The sequence below is a fragment of the Pteropus medius genome, unplaced genomic scaffold (genome assembly GCF_902729225.1).
Source record: "Pteropus medius unplaced genomic scaffold, Ma_sr-lr_union100, whole genome shotgun sequence".
NCBI lineage: Eukaryota > Metazoa > Chordata > Mammalia > Chiroptera > Pteropodidae > Pteropus > Pteropus medius.
This window is the reverse complement of record NW_024344370.1, coordinates 20611930-20631152: the sequence shown is the minus strand read 5'-3', so window position 1 is coordinate 20631152 and position 19223 is coordinate 20611930. Positions and strand designations below refer to the sequence as shown.

At 35.1% G+C, this 19223-nt stretch overlaps 1 protein-coding gene across 1 annotated transcript in view; it reads right to left on the bottom strand.

Moving 5' to 3' along the window:
* RPS6KA6 (ribosomal protein S6 kinase A6) overlaps positions 1 to 19223 on the bottom strand; it is a 124481-nt gene that overhangs the window by 92906 nt on the left and 12352 nt on the right. The window contains exon 2 of the mRNA XM_039870225.1: positions 6479 to 6538. Within this exon, the coding sequence (XP_039726159.1) occupies positions 6479 to 6538 (60 nt within the window). The remainder of the gene's footprint in view (positions 1 to 6478; positions 6539 to 19223) is intronic.

Genomic DNA, 19223 nt, shown 5'->3' with positions numbered 1-19223 from the left:
AATACCAAGAGCTGGGATATATTATTCAACCTTCTGACAGTATAGAGAAAATTATAGTTTAAGCTCACATGACTAGTTTATCACAATGCACAGAAGTCTTGGTAGCTTTCCATTATACCATATTAATTGTGGGCTGGAGGGCAAGAATATTCTCAATAAATTCACCATAGTCAATGGTGACTATGGCCAAAGTGAACAAGAGCATAGTCCCAAGAAGCTAGGTTTCATGGCAGCTAAAATAACTTCCATGTTAAATAGGTAGTCCGACATTCACGCTCTCAATAAGGGTATCTAGGTAGAGAAATTTTAGCTTTAGGTATTAGGAATCACTATCAGAAATGAAGACTCAGCTCGGAAAGTATGTCTGTGGATGTTTCTTACACATCAAAACAGCATTTCATTGGACTCTTTTAAAGTAGCTATGAAACTGAGGTTCCCCTTTTGGAGGAGTCTTTTTTAAAAGTCAAGAACCTTTTTGTGAATGCAAATAAATATGCTTTGTAGCTGACATTTTGAGATTAAAGTATGGCCTATCTGTATGCACCTTTGCAGTATATGTATACCAAAAGCAATATAAGATTGTATACTTATTTAAATGTTACAGTTAACTGAGTTTTTACCACACTGTGAATGTAATATTAGACTTCAAAACATGGAATATAAAACACACAAACACACTTATAGAAAGTTTTCTCTAGTGGAAAGAACACTACTGAGTCAATAGACTTTATTGGTTGTGCTCCTAGCTCGGCCATGTATAAGCTAAGCGGCCTTGGTGAAATCAGAAACCACTCTACTTCAGTATTCTCAAATTCTCAAATGTTAGATGATTCTACACTGAACACAATACAGTGTTTTTATGTTTAAGAAAGCATTTCAGTTTCTACCGCATTTAAGATCATTATTATAAACATGGGCCATTATTACATCAAACTAAAAAATGTTCAGAGCTAGGAAACAACTATACTCTATTCTAATTAATTTCACTGAACCTAAGCAAGTCTTCCAGATGAAAATGTCTGCCCACTGCCTCTTCTAAATAAAATCCACATATGCTCATCCCATAAAAATGCAAATATGTATATTTACACTGTGTTCACTTCCCATAGTCAGATTTCTTTCTGTCACCACATATTTGACCTCCTTTATCCTGTCTACCTTCCCCCTCTCCCCACCTTCTACCGTCTGGTAACCACTAGTCTATAAGCTCATGTCCATGAATCTCTGTTTGTTTGCCCTGTTCATTTGTTGCTTTTAGCATTATATCACACATATAAGTGATATGTGATTTTCAACTTTCTCTGTCTGGCTTATTTTGCTTAGCATGATTATCTCGCGGTCCATCCATGTTGTCACAAATGGCAGTATTTCATCTCTTCTTATGGCTGAGTAATACGCCATTGTATATATGTACCACCACTACTTTATCCAATCATCTATCGTAGGACACTTCAATTGCTTCCATGTCCTGGCCACTATGAATAATGTGCTATGAACATCAGTGTGTAAATGTCTTTTCAGATATGAGTTTTTAAGTCTTTGGGGTAAATATCCAGCAGAGGGATTGCTAGATCATATGGTAGATGAAGTCTTAGTTTTTTGAGGAACCTCCATACTGTTTTCCATAGTGGCTGTACCAATTTGCAGTCCTACCAGCAGTGTATGAGGGATCTTATTTCTCCGCATCCTCTCCAACAGTTGTTATTACTTGTCCTGTTGATTATAGCTATTCTAACAGCTGTGAGATAGTATCTCATTGTGGTTTTGATTTGCATTTCCTTAATGCCTTACTGTTAAGGTGTACAGCTGAAACTTACTAGACTTTGTTAATCAATGCCACCATAAAAATAAATAAATAAAAATAAAAGTAAATAAATTTTAAAAAATAAAATAAATAAAAATGCAAATATGTCTTTTAATTTTCAGCAGCATTACTCTAAAACATTTCCGACATGAAAATGCTGCTAGATTTTAAAATACTACTTTTCCCAGTACATAGCCACTATAGAATAGTGTTACAATATATCCTAATAACTAAACTGTGGGCTTCCTGAATGCAGGTATTATCACGTTCAACCCTGTATTCATAATGCTTAGCACAATACTTGTTTAATCTTTTAGGTATAGATAGGCAAAGAAATCCACCCAATTTCATAAAAAGAAAATAAACAAAAACTTTTATATTTTTATTTATTGGAGTGACGTTGGTTAATAAAATTATACAGGTTTCAAATGTACAGCTCAATAATATATCAACTGTACACTGCATTGTGTTAAATATATGGTGAAGGAAGGAGATCTGACTTTGAATGATAAAGGAAGACTTCTAAAAATATATAGCTTTTAAAGGTAAAATTAACCAATAAGAAATCTCAAAATTATTTTAAAATACCTTTTTTAAAACAACAGAAAAATATGTATCCTGATTTTTTTTAAATATATAAAGGAAATACTGAAAGAAGATTAATTCTGGATAATGGAATTGTGTCAATTTTTAATAGAAATGACTGCGATGACAATATTTCTAAATTTAATAAGAATTTTTCCTTAGAGCAAAGACTATAAATATTTTACTAGATTATCCATGGTCAGTATTTTTATTATACTGTGTTGTACTCAACACAAATGAAGGGCATAATGACCTTAGAATCTATACTTCAAAAAAAAAAATGCTCATATTAACTTACTGACTAGCCATCTTCCTTTTCTAATAAAGACAAATATTCTTAGGCAAACAACTATGCTTATTATATTACTAAAATAGAAGTCACATGTAGAATAATTATTTATTTAATACATATGTCTGGGTCCCACCTTCAAAGATTATAGTTCAGTATAACTAGGGTGGTGCTCAATCAGATATATCTGCTAAAATCCCCCCAGATGATTCTGATACATGGTCAGGACTGGAAAACACTAGTTAGGTGCTTCTAAGACATAGTTATATAGACATATAGATGAATACGCACACAAATACACATACACAGCTACTTATTACAGAAGTCTTTTATAGTGTGTCTGCCACTAGCTCTTTTTTACTGTCAAATTATGTGATACCCTCCTGTGTGATCACTTCCAATATTGGTCTTTCATATATCATTTGCTTCCTGCTTCATTCTTGTCTATCACCTAATATTCCTCAGCCTCCTCAAGACTATATTTATGGAAGTTTACTATTAAAATGTTATTTTTTAGTCATCTGTAACCATCCCCCCTTCCTCCACCCCACTTTCTTCTGGTTCTGCATGATTCCAAAAACTTGACACTGGCAGCAATTTAGCTCAAAATAAAGTAGCAATGTACTTACCAGTGATCCATTTGTTTTCTAAGAGTAATTCATTTAAAAAAAAAAATTTCCCCTATTCTGGTACAACAAAGATGTGATATATCACCTAATCTTCCCATATATACAATACTTTCTCTTTAATTATTCACTCACTCAACAAATCAACATTCATGAAGCACATGCTATGCATCAGGCACTGCTATACAATAGGGATATAGAGGTAAAATGTGGACTTGAGCATACCAGATTTTGTCAGAAATATCATATTCTTTAATGACACAAAAATACACAATATATTATGGACTGAATCATGTTCCCTCAAAATTCATATGCTGAAGTTGTAACCCCCAGTACCACACAATGTGACTGTGTTTGGAAACAGGGCTTTAAAAGAAGTAATAAAAGTAAAATGACACCATTAGGGTGGGTCCTAAACCAATATGACCAGTGTTCCTCTAAAAAGAGGAAATTAAGACACAGACACACACAGAAAAACCATGTGAAGGCACACAGGGAGATGATGGCCATCTACAAGCCAAGAAGAGAAGCCTCAGAAAAAACAAACTTTGATCTTGGGCTTCTAATCTCCAGAATTGTGAGAAATAAATCTGTTGTTAAGTCACCAAGTCTGTGGTACTTTGTTATGACAGCCCTAGGAAATCTATACGCAGTACCTAATCATAGCTGATCTGTGTAAAGTAAGTTGCTACTGTGAAAATAGGATTTAATAACTTCAAAATAAGAACCACTTTTCTTTCCAACATCAAATAACAAATCTGAAGTAAGGATAATTATGAGGTGGTTTTTTTTTTTTTTTAAATTTCATAGCAACTGTTGATAAAAAGAAAAGCTATGAAGGCTCAACCACAACCAAAATAGTATGTTCTAACTTCTACAATATGTAATCATCTTTTTTTAACCCTCTTTAACCACCCACCACTTCCACCCCCAACCTACAGATGTTGCAGTCTCCCCTTAAGAACTAGATCTCTGAAGGTGGGGCATCTCCACCTTCGCGCTCGAGGCACGCACCTGGGACCTGGCGCACCCGGGTCCTGGCACACCCAGGGTATGGTCCGTGGCTCCACTGGGGCGCGAACCCAGGACCTTCTGCATGTAAAGCAGACATAATAACCACTACACTATGGAGCCACTCCAGGGGTGATAAACTTAGATGGTTAGTGTATTTTTACCACCCATATCATTTAAATGACACAAGTACCTGAATTATCACACAGTTGAAATACATTGTTTTAAGCCCAGATGACTCAGGCCACAAACTATCAAATTCTTGGAAGTGACTCTAGGTCCTCTGGTCCCCAAAACTTCAAACTTCCTTTTTTAGCAACTGAAGCATAATGTAAATCATATTAGCATATAGCACTGTATATTTTACTGTCTTTCTATTAAAGTTTTACTTTCTGACTCATGTTTTATTAAAATTAGAAAGGTAAATATTTAATAATATCCCTATGTATATGTCTGTGTGTTTATGTTGGCCACACATGTACAAATATATACATATGCACACATATATACATATTTTTCTTCCTCCTGTGATGTGGGGCATGGTATTTCCCTGTCAATTCATTAATACTGAAATAAATTCTTCCCTACTGCCTTGTATTTCCTTACAATCTTTTATAAACTAGAAACATAAATATTACTATGCCTTTTAGTCCATATAATCTATAGATAAAATGCTAGATGATTTTGATAGTTTATATTTAACTATACTCGAAATTAATATATAAGTAATATTAAGTAAATTATAATAGCTAAAATATTTTATCACTCATCTTGTTACTCAGAACTGAAATTATTGTTACATCATCACTACTTGCAGAGACAGTTGATTTTTACATAGAACATTTCAAAGGAGAATCTTGGACAAACCCAATTTAAATCTCTGCTGGTGCCTATATGAGAAAAATCCACTTATGAATTAGTTTCGGTGGAGGGCAGACATCAAAGTTGATTTTACCCACAACTAAATAAGAAAAGGATGATGCTTCTCTTATTTCCCACTTCTTTAGGTCTGCACAATACACAGCTGACCTAAAATGAGGCACACTGGGTCATAGGTCATGATTCTGCTACTTGTTAGTTTTATGACCTAGTACAGATCACAACCTCTCCAGGTCTCAGTAGACTTATCTATACAATGACGGTATTGTAAATACTATTTCTGAGGTTCCTTCCAGCTTAAACAATCTATAATTCTAAGAAAATATCTATAGAAATGACAATCATAAAATAACATAAATGGATATGTCTGCCTTAGTCAGACCTTCCCTAAAATATCAAGAACGCTCTTCTGTAAAACTAGATCTTATAAAATGAGAGACTAGTATATAGGCTTTGCATAGAATGACCTAGTAGCTAAGCAGTCTTTAAAACTTGTTAGAAACTTCTGAATTAATTTAGAAGCAATCCTTTTGAAAGCTAGGAAATAGATTTTAAATGACCTCAGGTTATCCTTGTAGTTAAATATTTCCATGTTACATCTCCTTTCTACCCTAAAGTTAAAGACAATCTTATATTTTTCATTTTTCCGTGCATTTCTTCAAGTATAGTTGGTATACAATACTATGTTAGTTTAAGATGTACGATATAGTGACTCAACATTTATATACCTTACAATGTGATCACCTCATTGAATCTAATAATCATCTGTCACTATGCAAATTTATCAAATTGACTATATCCCCCTTCACCTTTTTCTATACAGCCCCTCCAATCCCCCCCTGGGAACCATCAGTTTGATTTGTTTCTGAGTCTGCTTCTGTTTTGTTTTGTTTGTTCATTCGTTTGTTTGTTTGTTTGTTTGTTTGTTTGTTTGTTTTAGAGATCACATATAAGTGAAAGTTTATTTCAGATGATTCTGTATTTAAGTAATCTAGTTATTCAAATACTGGAAAGTAAAAATTTCACCCATTACACTTAAAATGAGCAAATTTCATGGCATGTAAATTATACCTCAATAAAGTTGTTTAAAAAATTTGTGTATAAGAATTTCTGAGAGAAAAATTCATCTTATATTTTACACTGCTGTAGTTTTATTAATAATTAGATTTACTTATTAATAAACTTGAATAAATTTCTTTAATTGAAAGAGATTTTCTCCCTTCCCATTATTCTCTTTCCTTACATTCTAAAAATGTAGCTTAATAAGTTAATACATGTACTTACTTGGCAAGAATCTGCTTTTCCTTCTTCCATTGGCTCATCAACCATTTTAAGACCATTCATCTGCAAAATATTGTTCAAAAACTAAAGTTCAAGAGTACCACAACAAGAGTAAAACAAATAAAAATGCAACTCTAGGCATTTCCCTTCATAATCTATCAAGACCCACACTTACTGAAAAACACAAAAGGATAATGGACACATAGAAGGTATTTAGAAAAAGAACATTATTAATATAGTTTCTAGATTGTCCTTGAGAAACCTTGAATTTCAGAGCTGTATGTTTCATTTCATATTTAGAGCTTTACTATGATGGACATGTACTAAACATATGACCTATGTACTTTTGTTAATACTGTCTCCAAATATTTATGAGACGGGCAAAAATGCCACAGAAGAAATCTATTGTGGGGATATATTCAAAGCAAGTTAGGATGGGAAGATTTTATATAACTGGACTGTTGTGAATTCCTCTCTTTTCATTCATTTCAATTAAATTTTGAGTTACTTTAGAGAAGAATAAACTGTAAGAGAAAAATATAAGTGGTCATGGGAAAAATTATTTTCAACATACAAAGCTCAGTAGGAAATAATACTTACTCTTCAAGCACTGCTTCAGGAAAGAGTAAGTGTAGAGGACTTAAATGAAGGGTCTGTAAACTATGGGCCATGGTCCATATCTAGCTGTCTGTTTTTGCAAATAAAATTTTACTGGAACACAGACACATCCATTTGTTTCCATATAATCTATAGCTGCTTTCTCACTGAAGAGTTGAGCAGTTGACAGAGCTCCTATGCCTGAAAAGCCTAGAATATTTACTAATTGGCCCTTTACAGAAAAAGTCTGCCGAGTACTCATCTAAGATGTTCGAAAATTAAGCAATGGCAAGATGGTCTGGAAAAAATAAATTTTACCACTGCCTATTTATGATTCCACAGAAAAGTAAAAGATAAAATTAGAGAAGTAAATTAAATAGCACTTCTGGTAACAGCCAAGATGGAATAAGCCTATTTCTCCTGCAATCATCAACTAAAACCTTTGGACAAAATGTATTAAAAAAAAAAAAAGAAGTACCTAAATACTCTGAAAATTAAATGATAAAAGCAGTCTAGGGAGGGAGATAAAAAATTTGAAGAATAACTGGCACCCTGGTGAGCTACCTGAGTTCATTTTCCATCTTTATCTCCTGATTTTGACCCAAAGAAAGACTGAGTCAAAGAAGAAATCATGGGGAGGATAGACTGGAAAGGAGGTCCCCTAATTCTGTGTATAAACAGACACAAGTCCTAATCTTTACAACAATCTGTAGAATAGAGCTAAAGAAGTCTAACAAAGATGTTGAAAACTGAACTGCAATATCAACCACCACTCAAGTCTCAAGACTAACCACTGAGTTAGCACATGCACTGAGTGGCACATACAGGGTGCTAACACAAATACTCTGAAAACATAACTAACATTGGAACCATCATCCAGAGAAGGCTAGATAGAACCAGGGAGTCAGACTCTACCAGGTAGATTGCTAAAACAATCAATCAAAATCAACAGGTATCAATTCCAGGGTAACTCCAATGTTGAAATATCTGATAAGGACTAAGCAACTATTATAACTATGCTCTTTGGGGTAAAACTCTTGAATGGAATGAGAAAAAAGTTATCAGCAGAGAAATAGGAACTATAAAAAGAACCAAATACAAATAATTGTAAAACTAAAAATAATATATGACATTTAAAAAAAAATATTGGATGGGCTCAATAAAAGAATGGAGATGGCAGAGGCAATAGTAAACTTGAAGACAGAACAAAAGAAAATAACCAATATTAACAAGACAGTGAAAAACTATTAAAAAAATTGAACATAGCCTTAGAGAAATGTGGAACAATATCAAAAGATCTAAAATCCATATCAGTAACATTCCAGAAAATGAAGAGAGTGATACAGAAAATTTTTAAATAATGGTAATTCCATTTATATAAAATGTCGAGAACAGGAAAATCTATAGAGGCAGAAAGTAAATTGCTGATTGCTTAGGTCTGGGAATGGGGAGTAGGAGTGATAGTCAAAGGTAAAAAGTTTATCTTAGATAAAAAATAAGTTCTTTAAAATAAGTTTAAAAAATAAGTATTAAAATTGACTGTAGTGATGGCTGTACATATCTGTCACTATACTAAAAACAATTATGCTGTACATTTCATTTTTTATTAAATTTATTAGGATGACACTGGCTAATAAAATTATATAGATTTCAAGTGTACAATTCAATAATACGCCATATATATACTGCACTGTGTGTTCACCATCCAAAGTTAAATTTCCTTCCATCGCCACATATTCAACCTCCTTTACCCTTATCTACCATCCCTCTCCCCTTCTTCTCTCTGGTAACCACTAAAAGGTTGTCTGTGTCCACGAGTCTCTGTTTGTTTGTCCTGTTTGTTTGCTGCTTTCAGTTTTTTATCTCACATGTGAGTAAAATCATATGGTTCTCAACTTTTTCGGTCTGATTTATTTTGCTTAGCATGATAATCTCAAGATCCATCCATGTTTTTGCAAATGTCAGTATTTCATCTTTTCCTATGGCTAATATTTCATTTTAGATATGTACCACATTTTCTTTATCCAATCATCTATTGAAGGACACTTCAGTTGTTTCCATGACTTGGTCACCGTGAATAATGCTGCAATGAACACTGAGGTGCATATATCTTTGTGGATGTTTTCAAGTTTTGCGGGGTAGTTACCAGAAGAGGGATTGCTGGGTCTTATGGTAATTCTATTCTTAGTTTGTGTGTTTTGTTTTGTTTGTTTTGTTTGTTTTGTTTTGTTTTGTTTTGTTTTGTTTTGTTTGTTTTGTTTAGAGCTGCCATACTGTTTTCCACAGTGGCTGCACCAATTTACATTCCCACCAGCAGTGTATAAGGGTTCCTTTCCCCAACAATCTCTCCAATATTCGTTATTACCTGTCCTGTTGATAATAACCATTCTAGGAGGTGTGAGGTGGTATCTCATTGTGGTTTTGATTTGCATTTCCTTAATAGCTAGTGATGTTGAACATCCTTTCATATGTTTGTTGGCCATATGTATGTCTTCTTGGGAGAAGTGTCTGTTCAGGTCTTCTGTACATTTTTTAATCGGACTGTTTGTTTCTTTTTTTTTTTATTGTTGAGTTGTATGAGTTCTTTGTACTTTTTGGATATTAGCTCCTTATCAGGGGCGTTGTTTGCAAATATTTTCTCTTACCCAGGTGGTTGCCTCTTAGTCTCGTTGGTGGTTTCTTATGCTGTGCAGAAGCTTTTTAGTTTGATGTAGCCCCATTCATTTATTTTTGATGTAGCCCCATTCATTTATTTTTGCTTTGACTTCCCTTGCTTTGAAGTGAAATTCATAAAATCCTCTCTAATTCCAAGGTCTATAATTTTAGTACTTATGATTTCTTTTATGCAACATATTGTTTCAGGTCTTATATTCAGGTCTGTGATCCATTTTGAGTTAATTTTAGTGTATGGTGGTAGGTAGCAGTCTAGTTTTATTGTTTTGCAGGTGGCTTTCCAGTTTTCCCAGGACCATTTACTGAAGAGGCTTTCCTTCCTCCATTGTATGTTTTTGCCTCTTTTCTTGAAAAAATTTTGCCCATATATACAAGGGTTTATTTCCGTGCTCTCAATTCTGTTCCATTGGTATATCTGTCTGTTTTTCTGTTAATACTATGCTGTTTTGATTATTGTTACTTTATAGTATAATTTGAAGACAGGCAGAGTGATACCTCTGGCCTTATTCTTTTTTCTCAGGATTGCTTTGGCTGTTCAGAGTCTTTTGTGTTTCCATACAAATCTGATGACTTTTTGTTCTATTTCTGGCCTCTGTATCTCCACCCCCATCATTGGGATCAGCTGCCATGTGCATTTCCTCAGTTGTTACAGACTTCCTGCTCTGTAGATGGACTGTCACTGCTGTAGTTTCCCCCAGGGCCCACTGCTAGCTCCAGGAGGATGCAGGGAGGCAAGCTCTGAGAGGTTGGGGATAAGAGGCCAGGTTCTGTGACTCAGCCTTGTGTCTGGCAATAGAACATAGCTGTTGCATCTTTGTATTTCATCTTTGCCCTCATCTCTGCCCTGATCACTGGTTTCACTGTCATAGTATATGTTGATCACTCAGGCAGGAATTCTCGGAGCTACAGAGAGTGCACGCCTCAACCTGATTCCTATCCCTCTTCCTGAGTCCTGCAGGGTGCTCTGGGCTGCATCTAAGTCACCCATCTCTCCTCTTTTCCCTTTCCTCCTCCCTTGCTCGCCCGATTCTCTCACCTTCAGATGATCTAATGTGCAGATCTCTCAGACATGTTTGTTAGGCTGGGTGTCTTCTGTTAGATTGCAGCCGTTCAATTTGTTGTAATTTCAAGGGGAGAAATCAAGGAGACACTCCCCCGCAACATGCCACCATACTTCTGACATCACTACTAGGCTGTGCATTTTAAATGGATGAATTGCATGGTATGCGAATTACATTTCAATAAAGCTGTTTTGAAAAAAAAAATAGCTGAGAATTTCCAGAATTTGGTAAAAGATATCAATTTAGATTCAAGAAGCTCAATGAACACCCAAAAGGATAAACTTTTAAATAAAGCCACCCTAAGACATATCTTAAATTATTTTAAACCAAAAATGGGGGAAATCTTGAAAACACTGAGTGTATTAAAAAGAAGCAGCAATAGGAATTTTGGGGGGTGATAGGCCTATTCTGTATCTTGATTTTGGTGGTGTTTATACAACTCTATTCATTTGTCTAACCTCAGAACCATACATGAAAAAGTGAATTTTACTGTATGTAAATTCTTAAATAAATATATTAAGAAGTAAATTACCATGCATTATTTGACTATAACCTTTCTTTAAAAAAAACTATGAGAACTAAAGTCACCAATAATGTCTATTTTACTAATAGATCCATCAGTCTTTATCTTACATGATCTTGCTATAGCATGCCACAGTTAACTATTCTCTCCTTTTTGAGTCTTTGGCTTCTGTGATAACATACTTTCATTTTTTTTTACTCTAATTTCTTTGCTCTTTTTCAATATTCTTGAAACATTTTAGATTCTCAGGAAATGGACTTTGGTCTCCTTCTGATTTCGCTCTACATTCTTTTACCAGAAAGCTAATTTACTGATGTGACTCACGTTAACTCTGAGACTACTGTTTTGAGCCCTTGATTCATATATCCAACTGCATATTTGACATTCCCACTTGTTTATCTTACACGTCTCCCTAAAAATCAACCAATACAAAAATATATCAGTGTCCACTTTTCCGGTCAAGATGGAGTAGGTAAACACTGTGCCTGCCTCCTGTCATGATCACATCAAAAGTACAACTAAACTACAGAACAACCAACATTGAGAATTGCCTCAAGTCTAGGTGAACAGAGACACTACAACTGAGGACACACAGAAGAAGCCATCTTGAGATTGGCAAGAAGAATGGAGATTCAAAATGGGAGGGTGTCACACATGCCTGTACAGGTTAAGAATCAAGTGATGGACTCATGCCCTCTGACCTCAAGCACTGGGGCAGCAGATAGAAAGGTGCTAGGGACATACAGGGAGGAACTGAACTGTCTGACTTCAAGACAAGGGCTGGAAGCACAGCTTTCTCTCACAAGTGCTGGCAGAAAACATTGTTTCTTTGTTGAGCCCTCCCACCTCCAGGCCTGAAAATCAGGTGGTCGCCATATCCGTGTCTCCATCAACCTGGCTAACACTGGTCATCTTGCCCTGGTAATTCCCTGAGACCCTACCCCACCAACCTGTGGGCCCATCTAAGCTGCTTCCAATGTTTTTCCCATACAAACAGCTTGTCTTGGCTCATGCTATGGACTTTCCTAAAAACTCCCAAAGGTTCAGCATCTGGCCTCATCAGTCCCCATACCTCTTGCTGAGTAGCCCCAAGCCTGGCATGAGCAGCAGCCAGCTTCAGTTCACAGCTTGGCCTCTCAAGGTACCTCCAAGCCCAGCACATCTGCAGACTGCCTTGTTGCTCATGCCATGTGGCCCTGGGCAGGGCACAGGCTGCTACTGAACTTGCCCTGCAGCAAGGCTCCTCCCAGTTGACACTGGGGCCAGCACGTCTGGTGGCCAGCTTCAAACCAAGCCGCAGCACCACCCGGGACCACATCGAAGGAAGAAACACCCAAAAGGAAGACTAGGCAGGCACCAGAGCCCTGCTAAAGTAAATCCTGTTCCATAGGATCAGCCCCTGCACAACAGCACCTTCATTGTAGTCACTGGTCAGTCCTCACAATCAGCCTAAGATACATTCCCTCCTATTGATGAGCAAACAGCAACTAAGGCTCAATTACAATGAGAGGGCACACACAACCCATACAAAGGACACACCTGGAGCACCCAGCTCAGGTGACACTGGGCCCCACAAGACACATACTACAAAAGGCCACTCTACTAAAACTGAAGACATAGCAGCTCTACCTAATACACTGACATAAATCCAGGGAGGCAGCCAAAATGAGGAGACAAAGAAACATGTCTCAAAGGAAAGAACAGAACAAAGCTTAAGAAAAAGAACTAAACAAAATGGAGACAAGTAATCTACCAGATGCAGAGTTCAAAAGGCTGGTTATAATGATGCTCAATGACCTTAGGGGAAGAGTAGATGAGCTCAGTGAGAACTTTAACAAAGAGAAAGAAAACATAAAAGTGGAGATACAAAACATAAAAAAGAACCAGCCATATCTTAGAAACTAAGCAGGGTCGGGCCTGGTTAGTACTTGGATGGGAGATCACCTAGGAAGACCAGGTGCTGGGACAACATCAAGTGTACCAACATTCACATCATAGGGATACCAGAAGGAGAGGAGAGTGAGCAACGGATTGAAAACCTATTTGAAGAAATAATGATGAAAACCTTCCCTAACCTGGTGAAGAAAATAAGACATACAAGCTCAGAAAGCACAGAGAGTCTCAAACAAGATGAACCCAAGGAGGCCCACATCAAGACACATCATCATTAAAATGCCAAAGGTTATAGACAAAGAGAGAATCTGAAAAACAGAAAGAGAAAAAACAATTAGTTACCTACAAGAGAGCCCCCATAAGACTTTCAGCCAATTTCTCAATAGAAGTGCTGCAGGCCAGAAGGGATTGGAACAAAATATTCAAAGTGATGAAAAGCAAGAAGCTACAACTAAGATTACTCTATCCAGAAAAGGTATTATTTAGAATCAAAGGATAGATAAAGAGTTTCCCAGACAAGAAAAAGCTGAAAGAGTTTATCATCACCAAATGAGTATTACAAAAAAGGTTAGAGACTTCTTTAATAAAAAAGATAAAAAATATGAATAATAAAATATCAATAACTACATGTCTATCAACAATTATTTTAAATATAAATGGATTAAATGCTCCAGTCAAAAGCTAGGGTGGCTGAATTGATAAGAGTACAAGACCCTGACATATGCTGCCTAGAAGAGACCCACTTCACACCAAAAGACACATGCATACTGAAAGTAAAAGAATAGAAAAAGCTATTTCATGAAAATACAATTTTTTTAAAAAGCTGGTGGTCTGTGAAAGAGAGGAAAGGATTAAGAAATACAAATTGGTAGTTACAAAACAGTCATGGGGATGTAAAGTATAGCATAAGGAATATAGTCAATAATATAGTAAAAACTAGGTATGGTGTCAGAGGGGTACCTGATTTATTGGTGTGATCACTTCATAAGTTATATAAATGTCTAATCACTATTTTGTACACCTGAAACTAATATATTATTGTATGACAACTGTAATTTAAAAATAAATAAATTAAATTATTAAGTATCCATATTCCCAGCCTCCCTGCCCAAAGATACTGATAATACATCTGAGAAGGAATATGAATTTTAATAAAGGTAATATCAACACATGTGCAGAGATCACACTCTGAATAATAACTCAATTCAATGCAGTGTGAACTGAACTCTGAAATGGGGTAAACCAGGGGATTAGATAAGTCTTTGTTTTATTCCAGACTAGTCTAGTGGCTAAAGGTATAGAGATATCTAATTGCATTGTGGATATGGACTAGGAAGTTTATCAGATGAAAAAGAGTAGAGAGTGGAAAATTGTAATGTATTACTGGAAATATTGAAGAAAGTTGAAAAAGGTAAGATTGAGGGAAACAAGGGTCAAATCACTAAGGATTTACTAACTCAACTATATTCATAATAGCTAAAACACTCATGAACTATGGACTACATTAAGAATGTGGCATGTATTATTTCATCTTCACAACATGACTATGATGCTGATGATATCACTATCCTAATTTCACAGAGGAGGAAACTGAGGTTTAAAATGTTTGAGCCAGTGTTTTTTCAACCTCGAAGCTATTGCCATTCCAAGGCAGATAATTCTTTGATGTGGAAAGTTGTCTTGTGCATTACAGGATGCTTAACAGTATCCCTGTCCTCTATCCACTAGATGCCAATAGGTGGTCCTGCCCCACCCCCCTACCCAATGTGACAAACAAAAATTTCTTCAGACATTGCCAGAATCTCCTGGGGTTAACACACACACACACACACACACACACACACACACACACACACAATCTGCTTTCCTCCAGGGTTCCCAAATTCAATAAATAAATATTACCATTTACCACCTTACCTCAAAAAGCACAGGTAGACTATGGGGGATGAAAAAAATGTATGACAGATTTATCATTAACACAGAAGAAAAGGCACATTCAACAAAAATGTTCACAAACCAATATTAAGATAGAATCCCAAAAATTGAAATTGTACTACAAAATGACTCTCAGTGTTATCCACAGAAAAAAGGTAATACTGCTTTCCTCTGCTACCCTAGTTGCTAGTTACTTCCTATTAATACCATCTTATGACTATTTTATCATAAAGCTGTTGGTCTGAAGGAACTAGAAATAAAACAAATCTAAATGAGTCACAGAGATCACTGTACCTTAAAAATCATTTTAGTCTCCAAAAGTAGCCTTTAAAACAGAACATTCCATTACTTCCACCTCATCTACAATCAACAAGGTACCAGAGTTTCAATATAAGAATATTAATTCCTATAGAGGACATCAGTATTCACTGATATTTACTAAAATTTAAGTCATTTTCACCTGTCTGAAAACAAAACAAAACAAAATTTCATAATTCTCTGGAACATTAAACCTTTATTTCAAAAATAAAATTTGTAATTTGAAAAGATAAGCAGATATATTCTTTCCCCCAATTAAATGCCAAATAGGGAAGAAACAATTTCCTACAAAAGATTCTGGAAACCTTATTAACAATTATAAAGGCTGTAATAATTAACTCAGATACTCCAAAACCCAAGTGAAGAGACTTTCCTAGTGAAGAATTCTTTAAAATTACTTTCATTTTCTCAGAAAACAATGAAGCAGATCACTTTAAAAGATTATGAGCAAAGAGAAACACTAAACTAAGTTGCTATATTTACCTGATCTCAGAAAATCACGAGTCATTACGAAACTATGATTTTCTTAATACTAATGACAAAAATAGCTCATTATGGAAAACCGGACTGAGAAAACATATTATTTCCTTCAAATATTTAGAACTGGAGGCGGTGTGGGAAATGAACATATAAGTACATATAGTTTTGTAAAAGGATAGTTATCTGGCCATAATAACTCTATTAAGCATACACCAGTTCCTCAATGTTAAACTCAAGACTGATTAACAGAGCTTATGGCTTAGCGCTGAAATAGATACTGTAGAAAGAAGTGATGAGATAAACAAAGAACAAGGTACAAGGTGAGAAGAAATATGGGTGATATAAATTATTAGCAAAACATAAGCCACCAGTCTTCACGACAAATTTGATAGTATTATAAACTTTCGAGTAGTCTCCAGGATCCGCAAATTCCATCTAGTAACAAAAGCATTATATTTATATAGTACCTAATGATAAAATTGTTTAAGAAGTTCACATCTGAAGAAAATTTTTTCTCAAATAAGCTAAACATATACAGGTAAGCCACTGACGAATATGGAGAGAGAAGTTCTTCATTTTCTTTTCTACATCATTTAAATAACAGAAAATTAGATCTAAATTTAGAGCTGGGTCCATATCTTCACAGAATAAAGGTCTACATCTGTATATTGAATTAAGCCCACGACAAAATGAAAGAAAGAAACCTCCCAGTTGATCAATGTAGCGAACAGATTCTAAGATGGGCTTCCACAATCCTCCTCTTGGTTCCCATGCCCTTGTATAATATGCATCTCCTTAAGTGTGGACAACACCTGTGTCTTGCTTCCATTCAACAGAATATGAAAAAGGTGATGGGATTTCATGTCTTTTATGTTATATAAGACTCTAGACACTCTTTTTGCTGCCTTCATTGAAGTGGTCATGTTGAAAGCAAGGCCACATAGCATGGCAGCATCTAGGAGCTGAGAGCAGCCTCCAGTTAACAACCAGCAAGAAGCCAGGGTCCTCAGTACTACAATAAGTAAAGAAATTCTTCCAAGAACCTGAGGAAGTTTAGAAGTAGATTCTTCTCCATTCAGGCCTCCAGATAAGAATGTGGAACAGCCAAGACCTTGATTATAGCTTGTGAGACCCTAAAGAGAAGACCTAGTTGAGCAACTCCTGGACTCCTGACACATAGGAACTGTAAAATAACGTGTCTTGGTTTAAGCTACTAAATTTGTGGTAATCTATTATACAATGATGGATAATTAATACAATCAATATTGCTATTTAGATAAAAGTGTGATATAAATTCTCTAAAACAGACTTTTTAATGATTTTTTTTAATAATTTAATACTTTTAGAATATAGCTTTACTTATTAAACTGCTGTCTTTGTTCTCATTTGGTAGATATGAAACTGTAAATTACATGCTAGTAAATGACCTAGGATAATCGAGTTGAGTCAAATCTTTGTTAAACATATGACCAATAAGATTACCTAATTAATTTTGGTATTAATTGACAAGTTTGAGCAGTTATATTTTTGACCTTCAATCTGCTTTCTGAAAAACTGATTGCTAATTTAATAAGTACAGTATAGAGAACATAATGGCACATTCCTTATTCCGTATTTTAAGAGCCATCCTTCTGGGCATGAATTATCAGTGAGGTAGCTTTGTTGCTATGAAAGAAGCAGAAGAAAAAATAAAAATCCAGTTTGTACTAGCCCAGAACATATCCTGGGATTTGGCTTTTCAAAATAACCCACCACAGGTAGGGATTGGAGAAATCGAATCCTTTGCACACTGGTGGTGGCAATGCAAAATGATATAGTTACTATAAAAAACAGTATGGCAATTCCTTAAAAAATTAAAAATAGAATTATTATAAGATCAAGCAATTCCAACTGGGTATAGTTGACCCTTGAACTATGCAGGGGTTAGTGGCACCAAACCCTCATGTAATTGAAAATCTACATATAACATTTAACTCCCCCCAAATGTAACTACTACTAGCCTACTGTTGACCAGAAGGAAGCCTTACTGGTAACATAAATAGTCAATTAACACATATTTTGTGCTATGTATTTACATATTATATTCCTAGAATAAGCTAGAGAAAAGAAAATGTTAAAATCATAAAAGAAAATACATTACAACATTGTAAGCATTTACTTTAAAAAAACCCATGTATAAGTGGAACTGCACAGTTCAAATTTCAAGGGTCAACTGTATATACTCAAAAGAACTGAAAGCAGAGTCTCAAAGAGATATTTGTACACCATGTTCAAAGAAAAATTATTTACAATGGTCAAAAGGTGTAAGCAACCCAAGTATCTATCTACAGATAAATGAGTAAATAAAATGTGTTATGCATATAATGGAATATTATTCAGCCTTTAAAAAGAAGGGAATTCTGACATGTGCTACAACATGGATGAATCTTAAAGACATTATGCTAAGTGAAATAAGCCAGTCACAAAAAGACAAATACTGTATGGTCCCATTTATATGAGATATCTAGAAGAGTCAAATTCATAGAGACATAAAATAGAATGGTGGTTTCCTGGGGCTGAGGGGGAGGAGAGGATGGAGAGTTATTGTTTAATGAGTGAAGTGTTTCAGTTTTGCAAGACGAAAAGAGTTCTGGAGATTGGTTGTACAACAAATCTGAATGTACTTGACACTACTGAACTGTAAACTTAAAAATGGCTAAGATGGCAAATTTTATGTTGTGTAAATGCTATCAAAAGAATAAAACAATAATTCCACCATAGCAGATAAATCTCTCGTCACATACATCTAAACTTAAAGTTCCTTGAGGACAGATTTTGTGCTTTATTCATGAGACAGGCATAGCAGTAATTTTATGGGAAGAACAATGCTTTGATTTCAAGCAGACCAAGATTCAAATTCCAAACTCTACTTTTATTGCCTTGAAAAAATTTCTTAAATTTTCCTAGTCTCGATTATTCCATCTGTAAAATAAGCAATTTAGGATTGTTGTTGGGATTAATATAATATCCTTAAAGCAGCTGGCACAGTGTCTGGTATGTGCTCAATAAATGCCTGATATGTGAATGTTTTTCTGACAAAAAGAAAATATAGAAAAAAAGTATATGATATATTTTAGTTAATAATTCACCAAAGGGAATAATGCTACCTGTATACAAAATACATCTGTAAATCAAAATGTATTGCTACTTCATTGTACACTACTGACTTAATAGCTTTAGTTTTGACATGATATTATTGAGGGAAGATTACTTATAAAATAATGATAGA